Consider the following 20766-nt stretch of genomic DNA (forward strand, 5'->3'; position numbering starts at 1 on the left):
AGTGGGGATCAAGCCCCTAGGTTGATTAATTAGCGTGATCGATCCAGACCTCGATCATTGCTCTTGTATTACTGGTCTGGTGGTGGCAGCAGAGGTGACTCTAGGGTTTTGTTCAGAGCTTAGGTCACGTCATACTGGGTGTAGAATCCTAAGTCGGTCAATCGTCTTAGGACCACGTGGCGTGGAGTTGGCTTTGGTAAAAGTTTTGGAGTCCCTTGGTTTAGAAATAAAAGTAAGAATACGGGTAGAGGGAGTAGAAAGAAGGAAGTAAAGAGAGGGAGAACCCAAACCCGTGTTACACCCTCCCTCCATCCATCCATCCATCCATCCATCCATCCATCCATCCATCCATCCCCTCCCTCCATCCATCCATCCATCCCCTCCATCCATCCCCTCCCTCCCTCCATCCATCCATCCATCCCCTCCCTCCATCCATCCATCCATCCCCCCTCCATCCATCCATCCATCCCCTCCCATCCATCCATCCATCCATCCATCCATCCCCTCCATCCATCCCCTCCCTCCCTCCCTCCATCCATCCATCCATCCATCCATCCATCCCCCCTCCATCCATCCATCCATCCCCTCCCTCCATCCATCCATCCATCCCCTCCCTCCATCCATCCATCCATCCCCTTTCTTCCTCCATCCATCCAGAATTGAAGAAACAAATCAAGTAAAAAAAAAAAGTTAACTGGGTCAGAGTTAGGGTTATCAGCGAGTCGGTCCCTTCACCACCACCGACACACCTCCCCCCCCCACCCCTACAGCCCATACACACACACACACCCTCAAATCATCCATCCTTCCATCCCTCCCTCCATCCTACCATCAATCCATCTCCATCCTCTCCTTCCCTGCCTCCCTCCCAAGCTCTGCCTGCCTCCCTCCGTGCCTGTCTCCCTCCGTGCTTGCCTCCCTCCCTGCCTCTCCCTCACAAGCTCTGCCTGCCCACCTCCCTCCCAACCTCCCACTGATTTGTGGCAGATGTATCTTTGTAAATTAATTTAAAGGCTGAAGCGTGATTAGCTAGCTACATGTTGTAAAATCTCCTTATAGACATTTTCTGTGATAAAACAAGGTGAGTGAGGGTGGACAGATAAGGGAATACTGTTCTGTAAACCTCACTTGGTTTTCCTTCGTCTGTGTCGTTATAGTTCAGTGACCCATGACTTTGAAAGTTTCAGACTAATAAATCATTTCTAAAACCAATGCTTTAATAGCTTTTTATTATCCTAATTAAACTAAACTAAATAAAACCGAAAATATACTGTAATATGATAGACATCTGCTATTTGAGAAATTACTGTATGTTATTGGAACAACTCCAGCGTGAGCGAGTGGACGGGTCTAATCCCTGTACACACGCACCATGAGTTTCTCGTTTCAATTCGTCGCCACAGTTCAGTGACTACGGCTCCGAAATAATAAAATTAATAAATCATTTAATCAATGGTCATTTAACAGATGATGAGATTATACAAAATGTTACTGGCACTGTTGACGTTCCCAGCACCAGCACAGCTGTTCCCAGCACCAGCACAGCCGTACCCAGCACCAGCACAGCCGTACCCAGCACCAGCACAGCCGTACCCAGCACCAGCACAGCCGTAACCAGCACCAGCACAGCCGTACCCAGCACCAGCACAGCCGTACCCAGCACCAGCACAGCCGTACCCAGCACCAGCACAGCCGTACCCAGCACCAGCACAGCCATACCCAGCACCAGCACAGCCGTACCCAGCACCAGCACAGCCGTACCCAGCACCAGCACAGCCGTACCCAGCACCAGTACAGCCGTACCCAGCACCAGTACAGCCGTACCCAGCACCAGCACAGCTGTACCCAGCACCAGCACAAAAGCAGCTGAAGCCAACACAGCAGCAGCGAGCACCAGCACAGCTGATGCAAACATCTAAAAACATCGTGTGTGAAGTGAACAATTAGAATAAGTGTTAAATTCAAGTGTGTACATAGTGTTAAAATTAAAGTTGCAATAATTCTAATGTACAATAGTTTTCAAGAACTGTATTGTAGTACTCAACATACAGTAAAACCACTTTTAATAATACAGTGCTAACGGTTTAATGCACTGCAGTACCTATTTACTGTAGAGCATTCACAACTTCACAAAACTTCAAGATGGACATAACTCCAACAATAAGGTAAATACATGAATTACAGTATTTTTAGTAGAGTAGTAAAATATAGGTACAGTAAGTAATATGATACAATGCATTTTTATTGTGTACAAGAAAAAAAAAGACACTGACGCAAACGCCTCTTGAAGGTCACCTCTTGCAACGAATCCAACGCTCCAACGAACTGGGGGTGGTCCCATATAGTACGTTGAATCGAGGTTGTACTGTATATATATATATATATATATATATATATATATATATATATATATATATATATATATATATATATATATATGTCGTACCTAGTAGCCAGAACTCACTTCTCAGCCTACTATTCAAGGCCCGATTTGCCTAATAAGTCAAGTTTTCCTGAATTAATATATTTACTATAATTTTTTTCTTATGAAATGATAAAGCAACCCTTTTCTCTATGTATGAGGTCAATATTTTTTTATTGGAGTTAAAATTAACGTAGATATATGACCGAACCTAACCAACCCTACCTAACCTAACCTAACCTATATTTATAGGTAAGGTTAGGTTAGGTAGCCAAAAAAAGCTAGGTTAGGTTAGGTTAGGTAGGTTAGGTAGACGAAAAAACATTAATTCATGAAAACTTGGCTTATTAGGCAAATCGGGCGTTGAATAGTAGGCTGAGAAGTGCGTTCTGGCTATTAGGTACGACATATATATATATATATATATATATATATATATATGTCGTACCTAGTAGCCAGAACGCACTTCTCAGCCTACTATGCAAGGCCCGATTTGCCTAATAAGCCAAGTTTTCATGAATTTATTGTTTTTCGACTACCTAACCTAACCTAACCTAACTTTTTCTGCTACCTAACCTATAAAGATAGGTTAGGTTAGGTTAGGTAGGGTTGGTTAGGTTCGGTCATATATCTACGTTAATTTTAACTCCGATAAAAAAAAATTGACCTCATACATAATGAAACGGGTAGGTTTATCATTTCATAAGAAAAAAATTAGAGAAAATATATTAATTCATGAAAACTTGGCTTATTAGGCAAATCGGGCCTTGCATAATAAGGTGAGAAGTGCGTTCTGGCTACTAGGTACGACATATATATATATATATATATATATATATATATATATATATATATATATATATATATATATATATATATATATATATATATATATATATATATTTTATTAAATATGACCGAAAAAGTAAGATTAATAATTCTAACACGAATTTTCTCAATCTTTCGTACATTATGCTTCACTGTTGGAGGTAAATCAAAAATCACTTCTCCAAAATTCATTTTTATTTCTAGTCTGACGCGACACGGGCGCGTTTCGTAAAACTTATTACATTTTCAAAGACTTCACAAATACACAACTGATTAGAACTTGCGTTTCCCTGATTTTATATCTACATTTGAGTGAGGTGGGAAGGAAAACAGAACGCTTTAAAAGAGACTAACGTCGTCTATGCCTTCAAATGCCCACTTGGGGACTGTAAGCTCCAAAAAACCCAGTATATAGGCAAGACAACAACATCTCTTTCTAGGCGTTTAACGATGCATAAACAACAGGGCTCCATTAAGGAACATATAATCTCTTCCCATAACCAAACCATCGCCAGAGAAATCCTAGTAAACAACACAGAAATCATCGATAGATACAGCGATAGCAGGCGGCTTGACGTTTGCGAGGCACTACACATCAAGAAGTCAACACCAGCAATCAACAGCCAATTATTGCACAACTATATTCTACCCACCTCAAGACTCCGCTCCAATATAGAAGCATCAAGAAATATGGACCAATAGGCTTTCTACAAACACTTCTATTCAATATCCATTGTTTCGTGTTCTGTCTTGTGTTGATACTTTTAATACCCTATTAATATCCCCTAGTGTCTGTCTTGTGTAATGCCACATCATCCTTCCCACCTCACTCAAATGTAATGCCACATCACCCTTCCCACCTCACTCAAATGTAGATATAAAATCAGGGAAACGCAAGTTCTAATCAGTTGTGTATTTGTGAAGTCTTTGAAAATGTAATAAGTTTTACGAAACGCGCCCGTGTCGCGTCAGACTAGAAATAAAAATGAATTTTGGAGAAGTGATTTTTGATTTACCTCCAACAGTGAAGCATAATGTACGAAAGATTGAGAAAATTCGTGTTAGAATTATTAATCTTACTTTTTCGGTCATATTTAATAAAATATGTCTACAGGAAAGACTGCTACCAAAATATACTAATATATATATATATATATATATATATATATATATATATATATGCAATTGACGATCACAAAACACTGATCATTTTATGCGGAAAATCCACAGAGAAATATGAAATGAGGTGAACGTTTCGGCCCGCTAAAGCCTTTGTCAACACCAGACTGACCAATCTGGTGTCAATCTGGTCAGTCTGGTGTTGACAAAGGCTTTAGCGGGCCGAAACGTTCACCTCATTTCATATTTCTCTGTGGATTTTCCGCATATATATATATATATATATATATATATATATATATATATATATATATATATATATATATATATATATATATATATATATATATATATATATTATGTATGTATGTATGTATGTATGTTATGATATATATGATATATGATATGTGATGTTCTGTGACATTTACTCAAATTGTGTATATGCAATTTGCACCCTTTAAGGGATAAGGAATCCTAATCTGAGCTATCTAATTACTTATTTTAATATCATAAAATGAAGAATTGTAAAGCAAGCAAATACAGCAAAACTTACTTGGCTTCGATAATCCAGGGAAACATCTGTAATATGAGCTGGAGGATTCCTAAAGCTGGGCGAGTAGCTGATGAAAGAGTTCACACCATTTAGTGTTAAATTTGCCAGACATTCATAGCCATCATCCAGGTTGTAACATTCTGAACCTTCGGGGCACTCGTATATTGCACAATATTCTCGGTCCTCACATGTTTTTCCTTTATACCCAACTGTACAGGAGCATCTGTAAAGGGAGATTATCAAGCAAAAGCTGCAATGAAAGCTATGAGTACTAACCTAAATTTTTATATCTATACTTTTGTAGACTGATCTCTATCATTTTGGTGAAATGACTCAACCCTTTTGAACTATATTATGCCCACATATGCTGTGGTAGCCTCCACTAGCCTCTCTTCAACCTTGGTCCATTTGCTCAATAACTGCACATATTTCAGTGTTATATTTAGAGATCACAAATAAATGATAGACATTTAAAATTAATCTAAACTTCTTTGCTGAACAATAGATTGAATGTAAACACTAATGACATTGATACTCTATACAGCATAAACTCGCATGAACAAATCACAATGAAGTGAGAGTATTAGGCATTAAACTGCGACCCAAGAAGAGGAACTTCAGATAAGACATTGCCAAAGAAAAAATACTGAAAACTAGCATTTAAGTGAGAAAAAAAAGGCAGGAAGTCACCATGCAACCTCACACTGTTGTCTTGAAGAATGCCTCACGATCTGATGAAACAACAACCAAGATTTCATTTGCCATTGAGAGTGAACATGTCAACCTGTAGATAGCATAATGTCTCACAAAACACCAGGAAAACCACCAACTCTTTAAGCTGGATAGAATTGGTAGAAATTCTGTGCGAGTACATTTTACTTGTCCCAAACATGAATTACCTGGAAGAATAAACCCAGAAAAACAAGAAGCTAGGCCATCCACAGAGTCCAGCCCCAATGGACCCCAATGGGGAAATGAGCTGGACCAAGCCCCACCATCTCAGCAACAAGAGTGCAGTATGAGTAAAGCCAGAGAGTTGAGTCCCAAGGGAGATTAATATGCCAACGCTAACCAAACAACTTCAAACTCCCTAACTGTGATGTGTGCATACCATAGGTGTCATGCCATCTGAAGACAAATTCCCGAGGTACAGCACATCTGCAAGCCAAACTACCTGCACCAGATGGTCCTGGTCATAGTAAAATTGCACCCACAGAAGAAAGCAATAAAGACAGGCAGGCAAAGTTCGTGTTGCCCAGCCGACGCTCGAGAGACCGACAGGAAAGATGGGCACTTTGTAACACTGGAAAGAGACAAGAGCACAACCACAACAGGGCCAAATGTGGAAGGGAGAAGGAGGCCACCCTGACATTCCAGACTAGTCTCAACGAAGTCTTAAACCTAAACAGACACCAACTAGACTTTCTCTAGTCAATGAGAAACCCAGTGTGAGCCAACTAAGAAAAACTTAATCATTGGCTAGCATACAAGCCAACCGACTGGAAACCCAGAATGTTGATCCCAAATACAGTAGACTAAGATATCTAAGGAGAAATGGAAGAAGCTGGCACCTGTACATACAACACACCATATAAGAACCATGCAATGAAAGAAACCACAAGCCAAACCACCTGCAGAGGCTAATGCCAAGGGAAAAAACCAGCGTTGAATGTAATGAAACGCCATTTTCTGGGTGTGACCTGGAGGCTTCCCGGAGCTTACTAGGCTGATATGCTAATGTCAGACTTTGGCATCAGTCATGTGTATGGAGTTCTGTGGGCCTACCGGGGACCACAAGCCAGAACCTAGCCCCGTCTCACAGAGGCATGGGGAGCAATGGCCTTTAGAAACCCATGTGGTTGGAAGCATTCAATATCTGCCATCGACAGGGTCTGGCACCCAGTAAGGTAAGAATCCCAAAACCCGTGTGGTTGGAAGCATTCAATATCTGCCATCGACAGGGTCTGGCACCCAGAAAGGTAAGAATCCCAAAACCCTATTCTGGTGAAAATATTGATACTGAAAGCCGAATAAGTAGATAGAACTCCCCTAAAAGAAATGAGCAAACGAGCATCACATCGCCGCTGTCTGTGCAGCTCCCCTCTCCCTGGGAGGGGGAAGGGGGAGCCCCAGACCCCCCCCACGCCGGCTATCCACCTGTCAGTTCTGAGGCTGGATGTCAAAACATGCGATAAACCGCTGACTGGAGGGAGGGAGGGAGGGATGTGGGGAGCCTCCAGGTCACACCCAGAAAATGGCGTTTCATTACATTCAACGCTGGTTTTCTGGGGGAAGCCCCCATCGGCTACCCGGAGCTAACTACTCACAAAGGAAAACAATAGGGACTTACCCGGGAGGCGGTCGCTACTCAGTCCTCAACTCAAAGTAGAGACAACTGACTGCAACCGCCGACCCAAAGCGACACAGGCCCGACTGGGCCCTGGAACATTCACGAGGTAACGAGCATCCAGGAGCCAACCTGGCCCCCCTCAGGGAAGTGCAGGGAGCAGTGGCACATATGAAAAAATGTTATGCAAATTTATTCATGTCTGCCACCACCAAGGCAAGGCACCCAAAAAGTCAGTGAAACAAAACAGACTACTGCTTGGTTAGAAATGAGACTGCAGCCTCACAACCGCCAATAGATCTCCTCCAACAATGTAGAAAAATGATAGAAATTCCCTGAAACTAGAGCAAGCTAGTTTGCTTCTCCCCCTCCTCCCTACCCATTTGGAGGAGAGGAGAGGCAGACTGGGTCAGCCGGCTGCTCCACCACCAGTTCTTATGATTGGTAACCATCTCAGCATGTAGTTTCAGGAAGCCACAAGAGGCTTCTCCTAGAAACACTAATGTATATCTTCCATAGGCCTACATGAATGTCGGAAAAGTCAATTACTCTGAGGATGTACAAATAGGCCATAGGAATAAACGATGGCACTAATAATGGACAGACAGACAGATGTATCATCAATGATAAAAGTTTCACTTACAGGAAGACTGAACTTTTCTTTTATTACATGAAGTTACAGTATTAATAAATCATTGTATATTTACTTACACAAAGTCATTCCAAGTCACATGGCATTGGGCATTATTTTTACATGGGTCGGGATTACACATGTCATCGCTAACTGTTCCCTCCAACACATTGAAGTTTTCTATGTTCTGTAGATTTTCTCCAGGTAAGACGACATCAGTCAAATTTTGTAGTGGAAATGGTTGTACAAGTCTTGTTTCTGTGCCATTACTTAGCTGCAAAATAACATGATCAGTGATTCAGATGTTGGATTACAAGGTTGGTTTGCTTGTAAAATTTGTAATGTCCCACAGTTGCTATCAATAGAAGTAACAGATATACATGAAAATCATAATTGCAACCCTTCTTTACCCTCTACATAACCTAAGGCTTTGTTTCATGGTTTTAAAATAATTTCCTTTGAACAACACATCATATTTTCCAGATTTATTTATTTAATATCAATGAAAGTCTTAATCATTTATTTTTCTGCAAGTAACCTTAGCCTATGAACAATTATTGTATAGCCATCTTTGCAAATATTTTGTCTACATTAAAAAATTCAAAAATGAAATGCTTCTTTTCTGGGTAGCTTGTCAGTGACTCCCTAAAGCTTAGACATTGGCACTCCAGGGCAACACTCAACCCACCAGGCATCTGTTACAGTCTCGGCCAACTAGGAGCAAAAGACCTACTGAGAAGTGTCGGGATCAGAGATCAACCCACAACTGAAAAAAACCAGCGTTGAGTGTAATGAAACGCCATTTTCTGGGTGAGCCCCGGAGGCTCCCTGGAGCTTATCGGGCTAATGTGTGTTATGTTAGACCGGGACATTAGCTAAGGAGTTCAGACCTACTAGGGACCAGCGCCAGAACCTGGCCCCTTCAGAGAGGTTTCAGGGAGCAATGGCCCTGGAAAACCCCATATGGTTGGGGGTTTTCCTTATCTGCCATCGACCGGGGTTAGGCACCCAGAAAGGTAGGCGTAACAAAACAAACCCCACATGGTAAGAAACTACAACAAAAACCGAACAGAGAGGTAGAAAACTCCCTACAATCCCAAGGAAACAAGCAAACAAGCAAACATCACACTTTACTGCCGCGCCGATCGTCCGCGCAGCCCTCCCCACCCCGGGAGGGGGAAGGGGGAGCCCCGGACCTACCGCGCCGGCTGCCAAGCTCCAGTTCGGAAGCTAAGCTTCAACCAACGCGAAAAAACCGCCGACCGGTGGGAGGGAGGGTTTCCAGGGAGCCTCCGGGGCTCACCCAGAAAATGGCGTTTCATTACATTCAACGCTGGTTTTCTGTGGGGAGCCCCTACGGCTCCCTGGAGCTTCATACCCAAAGAGAAGGAAAAGAAAGGGCTAACCCGGGAGGCGGCCGCCACAAACTCTGCAACGCAAAGCCAAGACAACCGGTCGCAAACCTGCGACCCAAGGCAACAAGAACGCCCAAGAACAGACGCACATATGGATGGGCGGCCAAAAACCTGTGCGACCCACAATTCCCTGCGCCCGAAATGAGCCCGAGACGTCACCAACACAGCAGCAATTGCTGCAAACGTCTGAACAGCACGGGCGCAAAGACAGACCGCAGTAAGAAGGAAAACACTGCGGACGACCCGGGAGACCCAAGCCCTGAAAACAGGGAACGAAGGAACCGGATCAACCACAGCGCATCCCCAGGCACGGTACGCCGGCAACAGCAAAAAGCACAACTGGACAACACAGGACGCACCCCCCGGCCAAACCAAACAAGTACCAATACCCCAAGAACCCCTCCGGAAAGCAGCCGTCTCGACCGTCGCCAGGACAGAGAAAGGCTGCACACCAATAAAGCTACCACCAGTACCAAAGAGGAGGAAACTGAAACCGAAGGGGCTACCACAAACTGAGGGGAAGAGAAGAAGGCACCCTGAACAAGGACCAGGATGGTTCAGGCGACTCATGAGCAGGCCGGAGGGGAAACAAAACGCGAGAAGACGTAATAACCGGCATACAGTCTCCAAGACGAAGCTCGCAGGTGGGACACCGTCAACAAAGCCACCTGAACACCATAGAGATGGCGATGCCTGCGTCAAAATACCAGACGCGAAGAGCCAAAGAGAAGGCCGAACCAGTCACGGACAGGACCGATTCGGCCTGCTGAAAGAGGCGAAGCCTCAGGAAAAACGCCCCGGGTACGGACACCTATCAAGCAGCGTCTGAAAAGAAGGCCGGGCCGGCCACAGTGGAACCATAAGGACTGTTCTCGTGGGAATGGGCTGCAACTGAGCCAGAACCCGAAGCAACAGCTGGACCGGGAGAAGAGGTACAGGTACCCCCCCACCTCGACCAGGCCTGCCGAAAGCCTCCACCGTGAAGTCCTCGCAGGTGGGAAGGGCGCCACAAAACGGGCGACGCCTAGACCACGCCGACCCGAAGACGTCCATGGCCAGGAGTCCATAAGCCCAACAGAGCCAACAAAACGAATCGGCGACGACTGGCCAACCCACGAAGAGGAATGAACCGAGACAGCTGTCCACCAGGACGCAGGACACACCCCGGACACGAACCACACGGTTAACCAAACCCCCTGTGGTTCCGGCAAGAACCACCAGAGAACAGTCCAAACAGAGCTGAATGGTAGAGTACCTAGTGACCCAAACCCTCCGAAGCGCAAACCAGACAGCCATGAACACCTGAACCGGGCTGTGAGCCCGACGGACAGACAGACTCCATCAACCTCGGCCGACCTGGTGAGCACTGGTCACAAAGCCCCAGCCGAGAGACGACCCGTCCGTGAACACATCGAGCGAAGGCTCGGGGAGCCGCCAAGGCACGGAACCCCGAAAACCCCAAAGAGGAAGCTGGTGACGCAGCACCAACACCAGATCCCCAGAGGAACCCAAGGAATGCAAGAGGCGGAAGTGGAGTCTCCGTAGGAACCAACCGACGCCGGAGCCAAACCCGACTCCGCGGGCAGACAAGCACGCCGAAGTGCAAACTCCCGCACAACCGCCCAAGCAACCGCTGAGCAACCCGGGACCCCCTCCTGAACAGCCAAAGGCGGGACCACAGCCACAGTAACACTTCTGGAGGGAAGACAATGAGGGGCCCAAGAGCCTGAAACAAGGCCCAGGTCCGAACCCGGGACGGAAACAGAAGGTAAAACCTCCAGATCACCAGGAAACCAAACCCAGCGATCTGGAAAGAACCATCCCCTGGCGAGCAGACAAGCGGACTGACTGGGAGCCCACGCCAGCCAGTCGTCGAGGTAGGCCAGACACCGAATCTCAGACGCAGACAGGGCACTAAGATCCGGTAAAGATGCAAAGAGTATACAAAGTGCCCTTCACAAAATAGGGAATGCAATAAAAACAGCAAACCTGAAGCCCCACCACCAAAGCATTGTATGACAATCATATGAAGACATATTATGACATATGACAATCATTACATGACAATATGACAATTATAATCAAAGCATTATATGACAAAGAGTGCTGGGAAGACGGGACACCACGAGAGTAGCTCTCATCCTGTAACTACACTTAGGTAAGTACACATAGGTAATTACCAACCGTGCTAGCCCCAGAAAAACTGGAGAGGAACGTGCCAAGAAGTGACCTGGAGGTCCAGGTCCACCATCCATGCACCCGGCCCTAACAGAATCCGAACAGGAGACAACAGTCCTCCGAGCAGGGCAGAGGATCCAGGGCGCAGACGGAAGTAGTCCAGAAGAACTGCAGACTGGAAAAGCTCATGACTGCAAAGAGCAGACGAGAAAAGCTCATGACTGCAAAGAGCAGACGGGAAGCCCAGAAGGATGGGGCGGATCGACCACGCCCCACGCACCCACGAAGAGGAAATGACGAAGCGCAGGGAAGAAGCCCACCCCGCCAGCTCTGAACCCCCCCCAAGGGGGAGAAGCCGTCCTCCGACGCCAGCAGAGGCCGGAAGACAACCCAAAGCGCCCACCAACAGCGGGACCAAGCGAGAGGCAACAGAGCAAGCTGCTCCCCCAGCGCCCAGTCAACAGAGAAGGGAACAGAACCCCTTCAGAAAGAAAAAGTACACTACCGAAGTCATGAGGAGAGACTACGGGAATGAAACCACACTTCGCTGGAAGAGGAAGTGAGGGGAGACCTGATCACCACATACAAGATACCCAAGGGAATCGACAGGGTTGAGAAGGACAGGCTATGTAACACAAGGGGCACACGCACTAGGGGACACAGGTGGAAACTGAGTACCCAAAAGAGCCACAGATAGAATTAAAGTTTTTTTTTTTTTTTTTTTTTTTTTTTTGAGTGTCAGAATGGGAACGGGAAAGCACTAAGAAGTAATGTGGCGACTCCTCACACAAGTAACGAGGCTGACCCCCATACAATGTCACATGTAGACATGACAGAGCCCAAGAGGCACAGGAACCGATACACCAGTACCTTCCTCCCTTGGGAAAGAGTGATCACGTCCTGTTAGACATTAAATATGCTTTAAGATATCATCTAGAAGAAAATGGGGACATTGAAACAGTTGATAAACTCGATTTAAAGAGAGGCAACTATGGGGAACTTCGAAATTTTTTTAATGAGTGTAATTGGACAGAATTGTTGCTAGGCAGGGAAGTAAATGAAATGTATGCCAAATTTTTAAAAATATACGAGGAAGGCACACAAACATTCATACCAAAACAGAGATGCAGGACCAGAAAACAGGATTGGTTTGACAGAAATTGTGAGAGGGCAAGAGACCAAAAGACACAAAAATGGAATCGGTATAGGAAGAGGCCAAACCCCCAAACATACCAGCGATACAAAGATGCGAGAAACAATTATACAGCAGTAAGGAGAGAGGCAGAAAGAAATTTTGAAAAAGGGATAGCAGATAAATGTAAAACAGAACCGGGCCTATTCTACAAATTCATAAACAACAAATTGCAGGTAAAGGATAATATCCAGAGGTTGAAAATGGGAAACAGATTCACGGAAAATGAAAGGGAAATGTGTGAAACATTAAATGAAAAGTTCCAAAGTGTGTTTGTACAAAATGAAATCTTCAGAGAACCAGACACAATAAGAATTCCAGAGAACAACATAGAGCGGATAGAGGTGTCTAGAGATGAAGTGGAAAATATGCTAAAGGAGCTCGGGAGGAACAAAGCAGCTGGCCCAGATGGCGTTTCACCATGGGTTCTGAGAGAATGTGCATCTGAGCTCAGCATTCCACTTCACCTGATCTTTCAGGCATCCCTGTGTACAGGAATCGTAGCAGACGTGTGGAAACAGGCTAACATAGTTCCAATCTACAAAAGTGGCAGCAGGGAAGACCCCCTCAATTATAGACCTGTATCATTGACAAGTGTAATAGTGAAAGTATTGGAAAAGCTAATCAAAACTAAATGGGTAGAACACCTGGAGAGAAATGATATAATATCAGACAGACAGTATGGTTTTCGATCAGGAAGATCCTGTGTATCGAATTTACTCAGTTTCTATGATCGGGCCACAGAGATATTACAGGAAAGAGATGGCTGGGTTGACTGCATCTATCTGGACCTAAAAAAGGCTTTCGACAGAGTTCCACATAAGAGGTTGTTCTGGAAACTGGAAAATATTGGAGGGGTGACAGGTAAGCTTCTATCATGGATGAAAAATTTTCTGACTGATAGAAAAATGAGGGCAGTAATCAGAGGCAATGTATCGGAATGGAGAAATGTCACAAGTGGAGTACCACAGGGTTCAGTTCTTGCACCAGTGATGTTTATTGTGTACATAAATGATCTACCAGTTGGTATACAGAATTATATGAACATGTTTGCTGATGATGCTAAGATAATAGGAAGGATAAGAAATTTAGATGATTGTCATGCCCTTCAAGAAGACCTGGACAAAATAAGTATATGGAGCACCACTTGGCAAATGGAATTTAATGTTAATAAATGTCATGTTATGGAATGTGGAATAGGAGAACATAGACCCCACACAACCTATATATTATGTGAGAAATCTTTAAAGAATTCTGATAAAGAAAGAGATCTAGGAGTGGTTCTAGATAGAAAACTATCACCTGAGGACCACATTAAGAATATTGTGCAAGGAGCCTATGCAATGCTTTCTAACTTCAGAATTGCATTTAAATACATGGATGGCGATATACTAAAGAAATTGTTCATGACTTTTGTTAGGCCAAAGCTAGAATATGCAGCTGTTGTGTGGTGCCCATATCTTAAGAAGCACATCAACAAACTGGAAAAGGTGCAAAGACATGCTACTAAGTGGCTCCCAGAACTGAAGGGCAAGAGCTACGAGGAGAGGTTAGAAGCATTAAATATGCCAAAACTAGAAGACAGAAGAAAAAGAGGTGATATGATCACTACGTACAAAATAGTAACAGGAATTGATAAAATCGACAGGGAAGACTTCCTGAGACCTGGAACTTCAAGAACAAGAGGCCATAGATTTAAACTAGCTAAACACAGATGCCGAAGAAATATAAGAAAATTCACCTTCGCAAATAGAGTGGTAGACGGTTGGAACAAGTTAAGTGAGAAGGTGGTGGAGGCCAAGACCGTCAGTAGTTTCAAAGCGTTATATGACAAAGAGTGCTGGGAAGACGGGACACCACGAGCGTAGCTCTCATCCTGTAACTACACTTAGGTAATTACACTTAGGTAATTACCTGTTGACGGACGGTTGAGAGGCAGGACCAAGGAGCCAGAGCTCAACCCCCACAAGCACAACTAGGTGAGGACATATATTGTAAAAGCACAAGCCGCCGACTAGTGGCAAAGAGCACTACGCTGGCCAGGCAAAGAAGGCACAAAACTGCATCAAAAGGCCCACCTCGACAGCAAAACCACAAAGTCCCAGCACAACCACAACATGTGCCAAGACCCAAAAAGCTCAGTCTGCAAGCCAGGAAGACCCCGGAACCCCAAAAGGCAGAACCGGGTCACACGAGGAAACAAAGTCCCCTGAACCCACAAAAGGGGGCCCAAGAGGAAGAAACCTCCAGAACGAAACCAAGGAACCCAAAGGAACCCAGAATCGAACCAGGGGGAGCCCAAACCACCACATTTGCTGGCGGAGAACACCACTAAAAGGCAAAGCACAGACCCCAGCAGAACGCCCTGGGAAAACGGTCCCAACAGACCGAAAACCGAGGGGCAAGGTGTGGGAGCAAGCATACCAGCCAGGGGCACTGAGCCTAAACCCAGAGGCTCAGACCCAAAATCAACACCCAAACGTTCCCAGAGGAACAGGCAACGGCAAGAAAACACCAGAAAAACAAAGAAACGACAACAGGAGAACAAAAACCCTGCAAATTTTTTGAAAACTCACCAGAGACGCTCGCTCGCACACCCAGACGCATGTAAACAAACCGCAACGCCGCCCTGGTGGCCATGCCGTGAAACCGGCAGACGAAAATGGCCGCCAGCAGGGGCTGTGACTGACGCTTAATACACAAAAACACGCCAGCAAATGTGGGAAGCTAGCAGACTGGAAGGGCGAAAAACGACGCCCAACAGCAGAAAAACCCCTGAAGGGGCAAAACCGCCCCAGAACTGCTAGCAGGCAACCCCCACAGCCCCGGGAACCAACAACAGAGGCCCCGGGGCAGAGCCGTCCTCCAAGCCCTCCGCCCTGAAAGAAAAGCAAGAGCCCATGGGAAAGGCAACAAGAAAGGGCCGCTGGTAAGACCCAGAAGCCTTGGCAGGAGGCACAGGCTCAAACCTCCGTCCCCAACCCGAACGGGGCAGCCCCCGAAAACCGCCCGAGTCTCTGCCGCAACTGAACCCCGCCCCGACCCCGAAACCCGCAGACGGTCCGGAGCCGGGAACATGGAGAGAAAGGGGCGAGCAGCACCTAACCAAACGGGGCGGCCACGGGCATTCGAGTGGGAAACCAACCTAGCATGTTGCAGCAACCTAACCTAGCTAGCAACACGGATGCCGCCTGTACTCTGAACAGTAATAACATCAGGAGAGTACTGGAGAACAAGCAGAGAATCACTCGCAAGACTCCGGGTCAAGGTGTCAGTGACCCAACAGGCAGCCTGACGGAGGTAAAAATGGCGACTGTCACCCGGAGACAAGGGAACAGCAACCAACGATCCCGTTCAAGACGGGTTGGAACCCGGAAGACACATTCAATGGTCCCCCGAGCCCAGACAGGGGTTTCCAGGGCCCGTAGGGTAACAACTACGGGAAGCCCGGGCAAGGTGTTGCTAACCGGTTAAGAAACCCAAACATAACAAGAGGGTAGATTATAGCACTGAAAACCCCTGAGACGTGTACAAGCACGGGGGCCTAGCAGAGGGCCGCCAAACACTACCAGTGGAACTATAACCACCTTAGGCAGACCCCCACCAGGCAAGAAAATGAAAAACAAAAGAAAAACCCCGCAAACGTACACCGTCTCCAGAGGCAACAGAAACCGGCCGCCGCTTAGGTGGCAGGCTGCGCAACACCTTGACGCCCTAACCAGCACAATACCGATCCCTACCCAGGGCCAAACAAGGGCCCCAAGCCCCAGCTGGCCCCAAGGGCGAGGCAAATGCCGAGCAGCAAGAACCTCTACGGGAATGGTTCCCGAACGCCCCAGGGAAGATAACCCTGTAACGCAAGGGCAGTACTCACAGGGCGCTTAGGGAAGTCAGCCACTAAGCACATGCAGCCCCGGCACTGATGAAGTACTCCTGGCCACCGCACACCACAACACACGGCAGTGAACGCCACACAAGGCAAACACCGCCTAGGAAACTGAGGCCAGAGAAGCGTCAATCCCGGTTGACATTAGCGAACGAACTGGAGCTTGGCAGCCGGCGCGGTAGGTCCGGGGCTCCCCCCTCCCCCTCCCGGGGTGGGGAGGGCTGCGCGGACGATCGGCGCGGCAGTAAAGTGTGATGTTTGCTTGTTTGCTTGTTTCCTTGGGATTGTAGGGAGTTTTCTACCTCTCTGTTCGGTTTTTGTTGTAGTTTCTTACCATGTGGGGTTTGTTTTGTTACGCCTACCTTTCTGGGTGCCTAACCCCGGTCGATGGCAGATAAGGAAAACCCCCAACCATATGGGGTTTTCCAGGGCCATTGCTCCCTGAAACCTCTCTGAAGGGGCCAGGTTCTGGCGCTGGTCCCTGGTAGGTCTGAACTCCTTAGCTAATGTCCCGGTCTAACATAACACACATTAGCCCGATAAGCTCCAGGGAGCCGTAGGGGCTCCCCACAGAAAAAACAGGCCTGAAAGCCAAAAGGGAGAATGAAGCACTAAAAACCACGCTAGACAAATGTTTGGCAATAACCAATCACAAAATAAAGTTCAGAACAAATAAAATGTCACCTGACCGACTCCACGTACTGTCACTAGATGGCAGTGGCATCTACCTAGAGCTACAGTTGAAAGGAGCTCCGGGATATTTCAAAATTCCTAAGTATTGTAGAACAGGTTGATGATAGTGAGTGGTGTCCCAAGGAACATAAATGTGTGGTGCTTTTGATAAATAGGCGAGATAACACGAATGTATCAGGGAAAGTGAAAAAATTGGATGAGAAAAAGTTGCCCCTAGTGTTCACAGTGCAGACAAAATTCAAGATGGCCACCGGCAAGAGGAAAAAACGACAGTGCTGGATTGTGGTAGTTTAAATGAAAAAAGCATTGATATAAGCAGTTTACACATGAAGTTGGCAAAATTAGATATTATAGTGAACTAATCATGTAGAAATAATCAGCAAATTGAAAGAAAGTAACTTGGGTAGCTTTGCCACTTGGGTAGCAAAGTATTAGGTCTAGAGGGGTTAGTGAAAGACTTATGCAAGACAAGACTCAGTTGGAAACAAATTGCAAAGCCATGAAAGAGGAAAACAAACATTTGAAGAAAGAAGTTAAAGCAAATTTAACCCCTAAGCTGCTAAGGGGTCCTGAGGTTACACCCGTGCTCAAGAAAAAAAAAATTCTAAAATTTGTTTACGTCTTCTAAAAATGATTAATTTGTGTTCCCTGAGCATGGGTAAAATAAAAAAAATAGTAGGTGACATATTTTGGGCGCAATAGGCCGAGGAAGTCTGGCAAAATGTGGGCATTGACAGAGCGGTCAGTCAATGGCGGTCAGCGTCACCCGAGCTGACAGGTGGGAGTTGCCACAAAGATATTACTACCTAATTATTTCAATGTCTCTGATTTTTTCTTAGTTTTTTGCAGTAATATTATTCAATAGTGTGTAGTGTGATAGATTTATATAATAACATGTGTGAATCATCACTATACTCAAAAGTATGGTGTTCATATTAGTGGTTCAATTATTACGTTTATAAAACAATAAACAAATAGTTTTGCTGCTATTACACTCTATACACACGTTATATATAAGTATCTACATGTTTTGTTCACCACAACTGTACAACTAAGCTGATATAGTTAGTTCAGGCACTAAGAGAGATGGCTACACTCACAGTCAGCTGGCGGCTGCCTCCCTCACTCATTCAAGGTCAGGCGCACTAAATTTCTCCCCCAACAATACTGTTTGCAGCATTATTACACTATATACACACATTATATATAAGTATCTACATGTTGTATGCACCATAACTGTACACCTAAGCTTGTAGGGTGCCCAAAGAGCATAAGGGCCATGATCTACACAGCTAGAAAAGTCATGCAGATGATGCCACTTCTGTCACTCAAATGGCTCCTCCCAACATAATCCTTTTGCAGTTACAACACTAATACACACATTGAATATAAGTATCTACATTTGTGTTCACCATAGAGAACCACTGAGCTGGTATGGTGAATGCAGACAACAGGTGGCCACACAGTCGGTAAACGATGCTATCTCCCTCCCTCTCACAGCATTACTACTCCCACACATCACTAATTATCACAACAATCCTGCTATAATCACAATCCTGGTCATTTTTATCACAGTCAGGAGTCATCTGTAATATTGCCATCGCTAAATAATAGCAGTTACATATTTATTTTGACATTTTTAGGCGATGCTGTGGTCACAAGCTGAACAGCAATGCTGTTAGCTCATGCTGAGTGTGCCAGCCATGGTTGCTCCAACAGTACTGTGGCTCTCACACCGGAGAATATTGCCCACGATTCTTTTTAAATATGGCGTCTGTTTACAAGAGCCCTGAGGAAGCTGATGTGAACACTGTGTAGCCGCGGGCCATTTGAATTGTGCCTGGCACCCTATGGCATATATAATAATAATAATAATAATTTTTATTTAGGTAAGGTACATACATAAAGAGATTTTACAAAGTTTGTTGGCTTTATAGATAGAGCTAGTACATACAATGCCTAAAGCCACTATTATATTATACTATTATATTACACTATTATATATATACGCCATGCGCACCGTGGGACATGTTACTCATGTCCCATGTATATACATATATGTATATATATATATATATATATATATATATATATATATAGTATACGCCATGCGCAGTTTAAGGGTTAAACTTAAATGACTACAATACGTTAGGTAAGGAAATTCAACAGAAAAAACAGCTTATGTCAGTACAGATGGAGGAAGTTACACAGGGAATAGAACAGTGCAAGAAAGATGTGCAATTCACCTATGCTCAAGTGGCCAAGGAGAAGGAAAAAATAAAAGCAGCAGTAATGGAAGCCAAACACTGCAGCAACCAGGATAAAATAAACATTAGGCTAGAAGTTAGAAAGGAACTGGCATCTAACCCAAAGTTGGTGCAAAACACAGTTGATCGAAGTAAGTCCCTGATAGTTTTTGGTTGCAAAGAAAAGGAGATAACATCTAAATCAGAAAGAGCTGTAGAAGAAGAGAAAGTAGTAGATAAAATTGTTGGCCTCATCGAAGGTCTTACTACCGTAGAGAATATCTGCGACTACAGGAGAATTGGAAAGTACGTAAAAGGGAAAGATCGACCTTCGAGGATCACCCTAAACGGTGCCAAACAGATGGAAGAAGTGCTAAGGAATGCTAGAAAATTACAAAGTGATGAGGAAGGGAAAGTATGGTCGTTAAGATGAAATCTTTCAAAGGAAGATAGAGAAGCTGAAACTGAACCTCATCGAGGGAAAACATCTAAATGAGAGCAGGAATGAAGAAGAAATCAATTTTTTTTTCTACAAAGTGATAGGGGTAGGCAGAACCAGTAAAGTGGTACATAAAGGCAAACCAACAAAATCACGGGCGAGAGGGGGGGGAGTGAAGAATAAGGAGAGGGGGAACATGTTCCTGAAAATTGTATACACCAACATTGTGAGATCAAAGATACTGGAGTTAAGTGATGTAATACAGCTACAGACGCCAGACATTGCCAGTTCTAGAATTATAAAACACACCTAGGGGAGGGAAGGTGTTAGGAAGCCTCTGGGGCTCCCTGACGCCTTACCCTGACTCTGAAACCCTTGGACACTTTGGACTTGAAACTAGGGGAGAATTGGGGAAAGGACCATAATTAAGACAAATCACACCCGCTGAGAAAGGAAGAGGAGAGGCAAATTTAGTTCAGGTGGAAGTCACCAACACTTCCAATTCTGGGTCCCTAAATATCATAGGGGCCAACTCTGGGGCATACAACTGATCACAGTGCCAGGAATGCCTAACCCTATCAAACCTAGCTCGCAATATGGAATCTGCCTGAAAAGCTTCTACAATGAAAGGAGATTCAGTCAATGCAGAGCTGGTAGCAAAGATGATAAGCACCTTGACACTTAAAACCTTAGGGAGTGTAGACTTGATGCCCCCCCCCCCCAAAAAAAAAAAAACATGGCAACCACCCATGAATTACCAGAACCTGAAGACAGCTAACAAAGCAAAGCAAAAAATGCAACCAAAACAATCAGGCTT

At 45.1% G+C, this 20766-nt stretch overlaps 1 protein-coding gene across 1 annotated transcript in view; it reads right to left on the reverse strand.

Annotated features, from left to right (window-relative positions):
- Window positions 1-20766, reverse strand: part of crb (cell polarity complex component crumbs) — a 227234-nt gene that overhangs the window by 50546 nt on the left and 155922 nt on the right. Inside the window, exons 28-29 of the mRNA XM_045759691.2 lie at window positions 7981-8174; window positions 4923-5145 (exon numbers count right to left, since the gene is read on the reverse strand). Of these exons, the coding sequence (XP_045615647.2) occupies window positions 4923-5145; window positions 7981-8174 (417 nt within the window). The remainder of the gene's footprint in view (window positions 1-4922; window positions 5146-7980; window positions 8175-20766) is intronic.

This window comes from Procambarus clarkii, chromosome 64, assembly GCF_040958095.1.
Source record: "Procambarus clarkii isolate CNS0578487 chromosome 64, FALCON_Pclarkii_2.0, whole genome shotgun sequence".
Classification (NCBI taxonomy): Eukaryota; Metazoa; Arthropoda; class Malacostraca; order Decapoda; family Cambaridae; genus Procambarus; species Procambarus clarkii.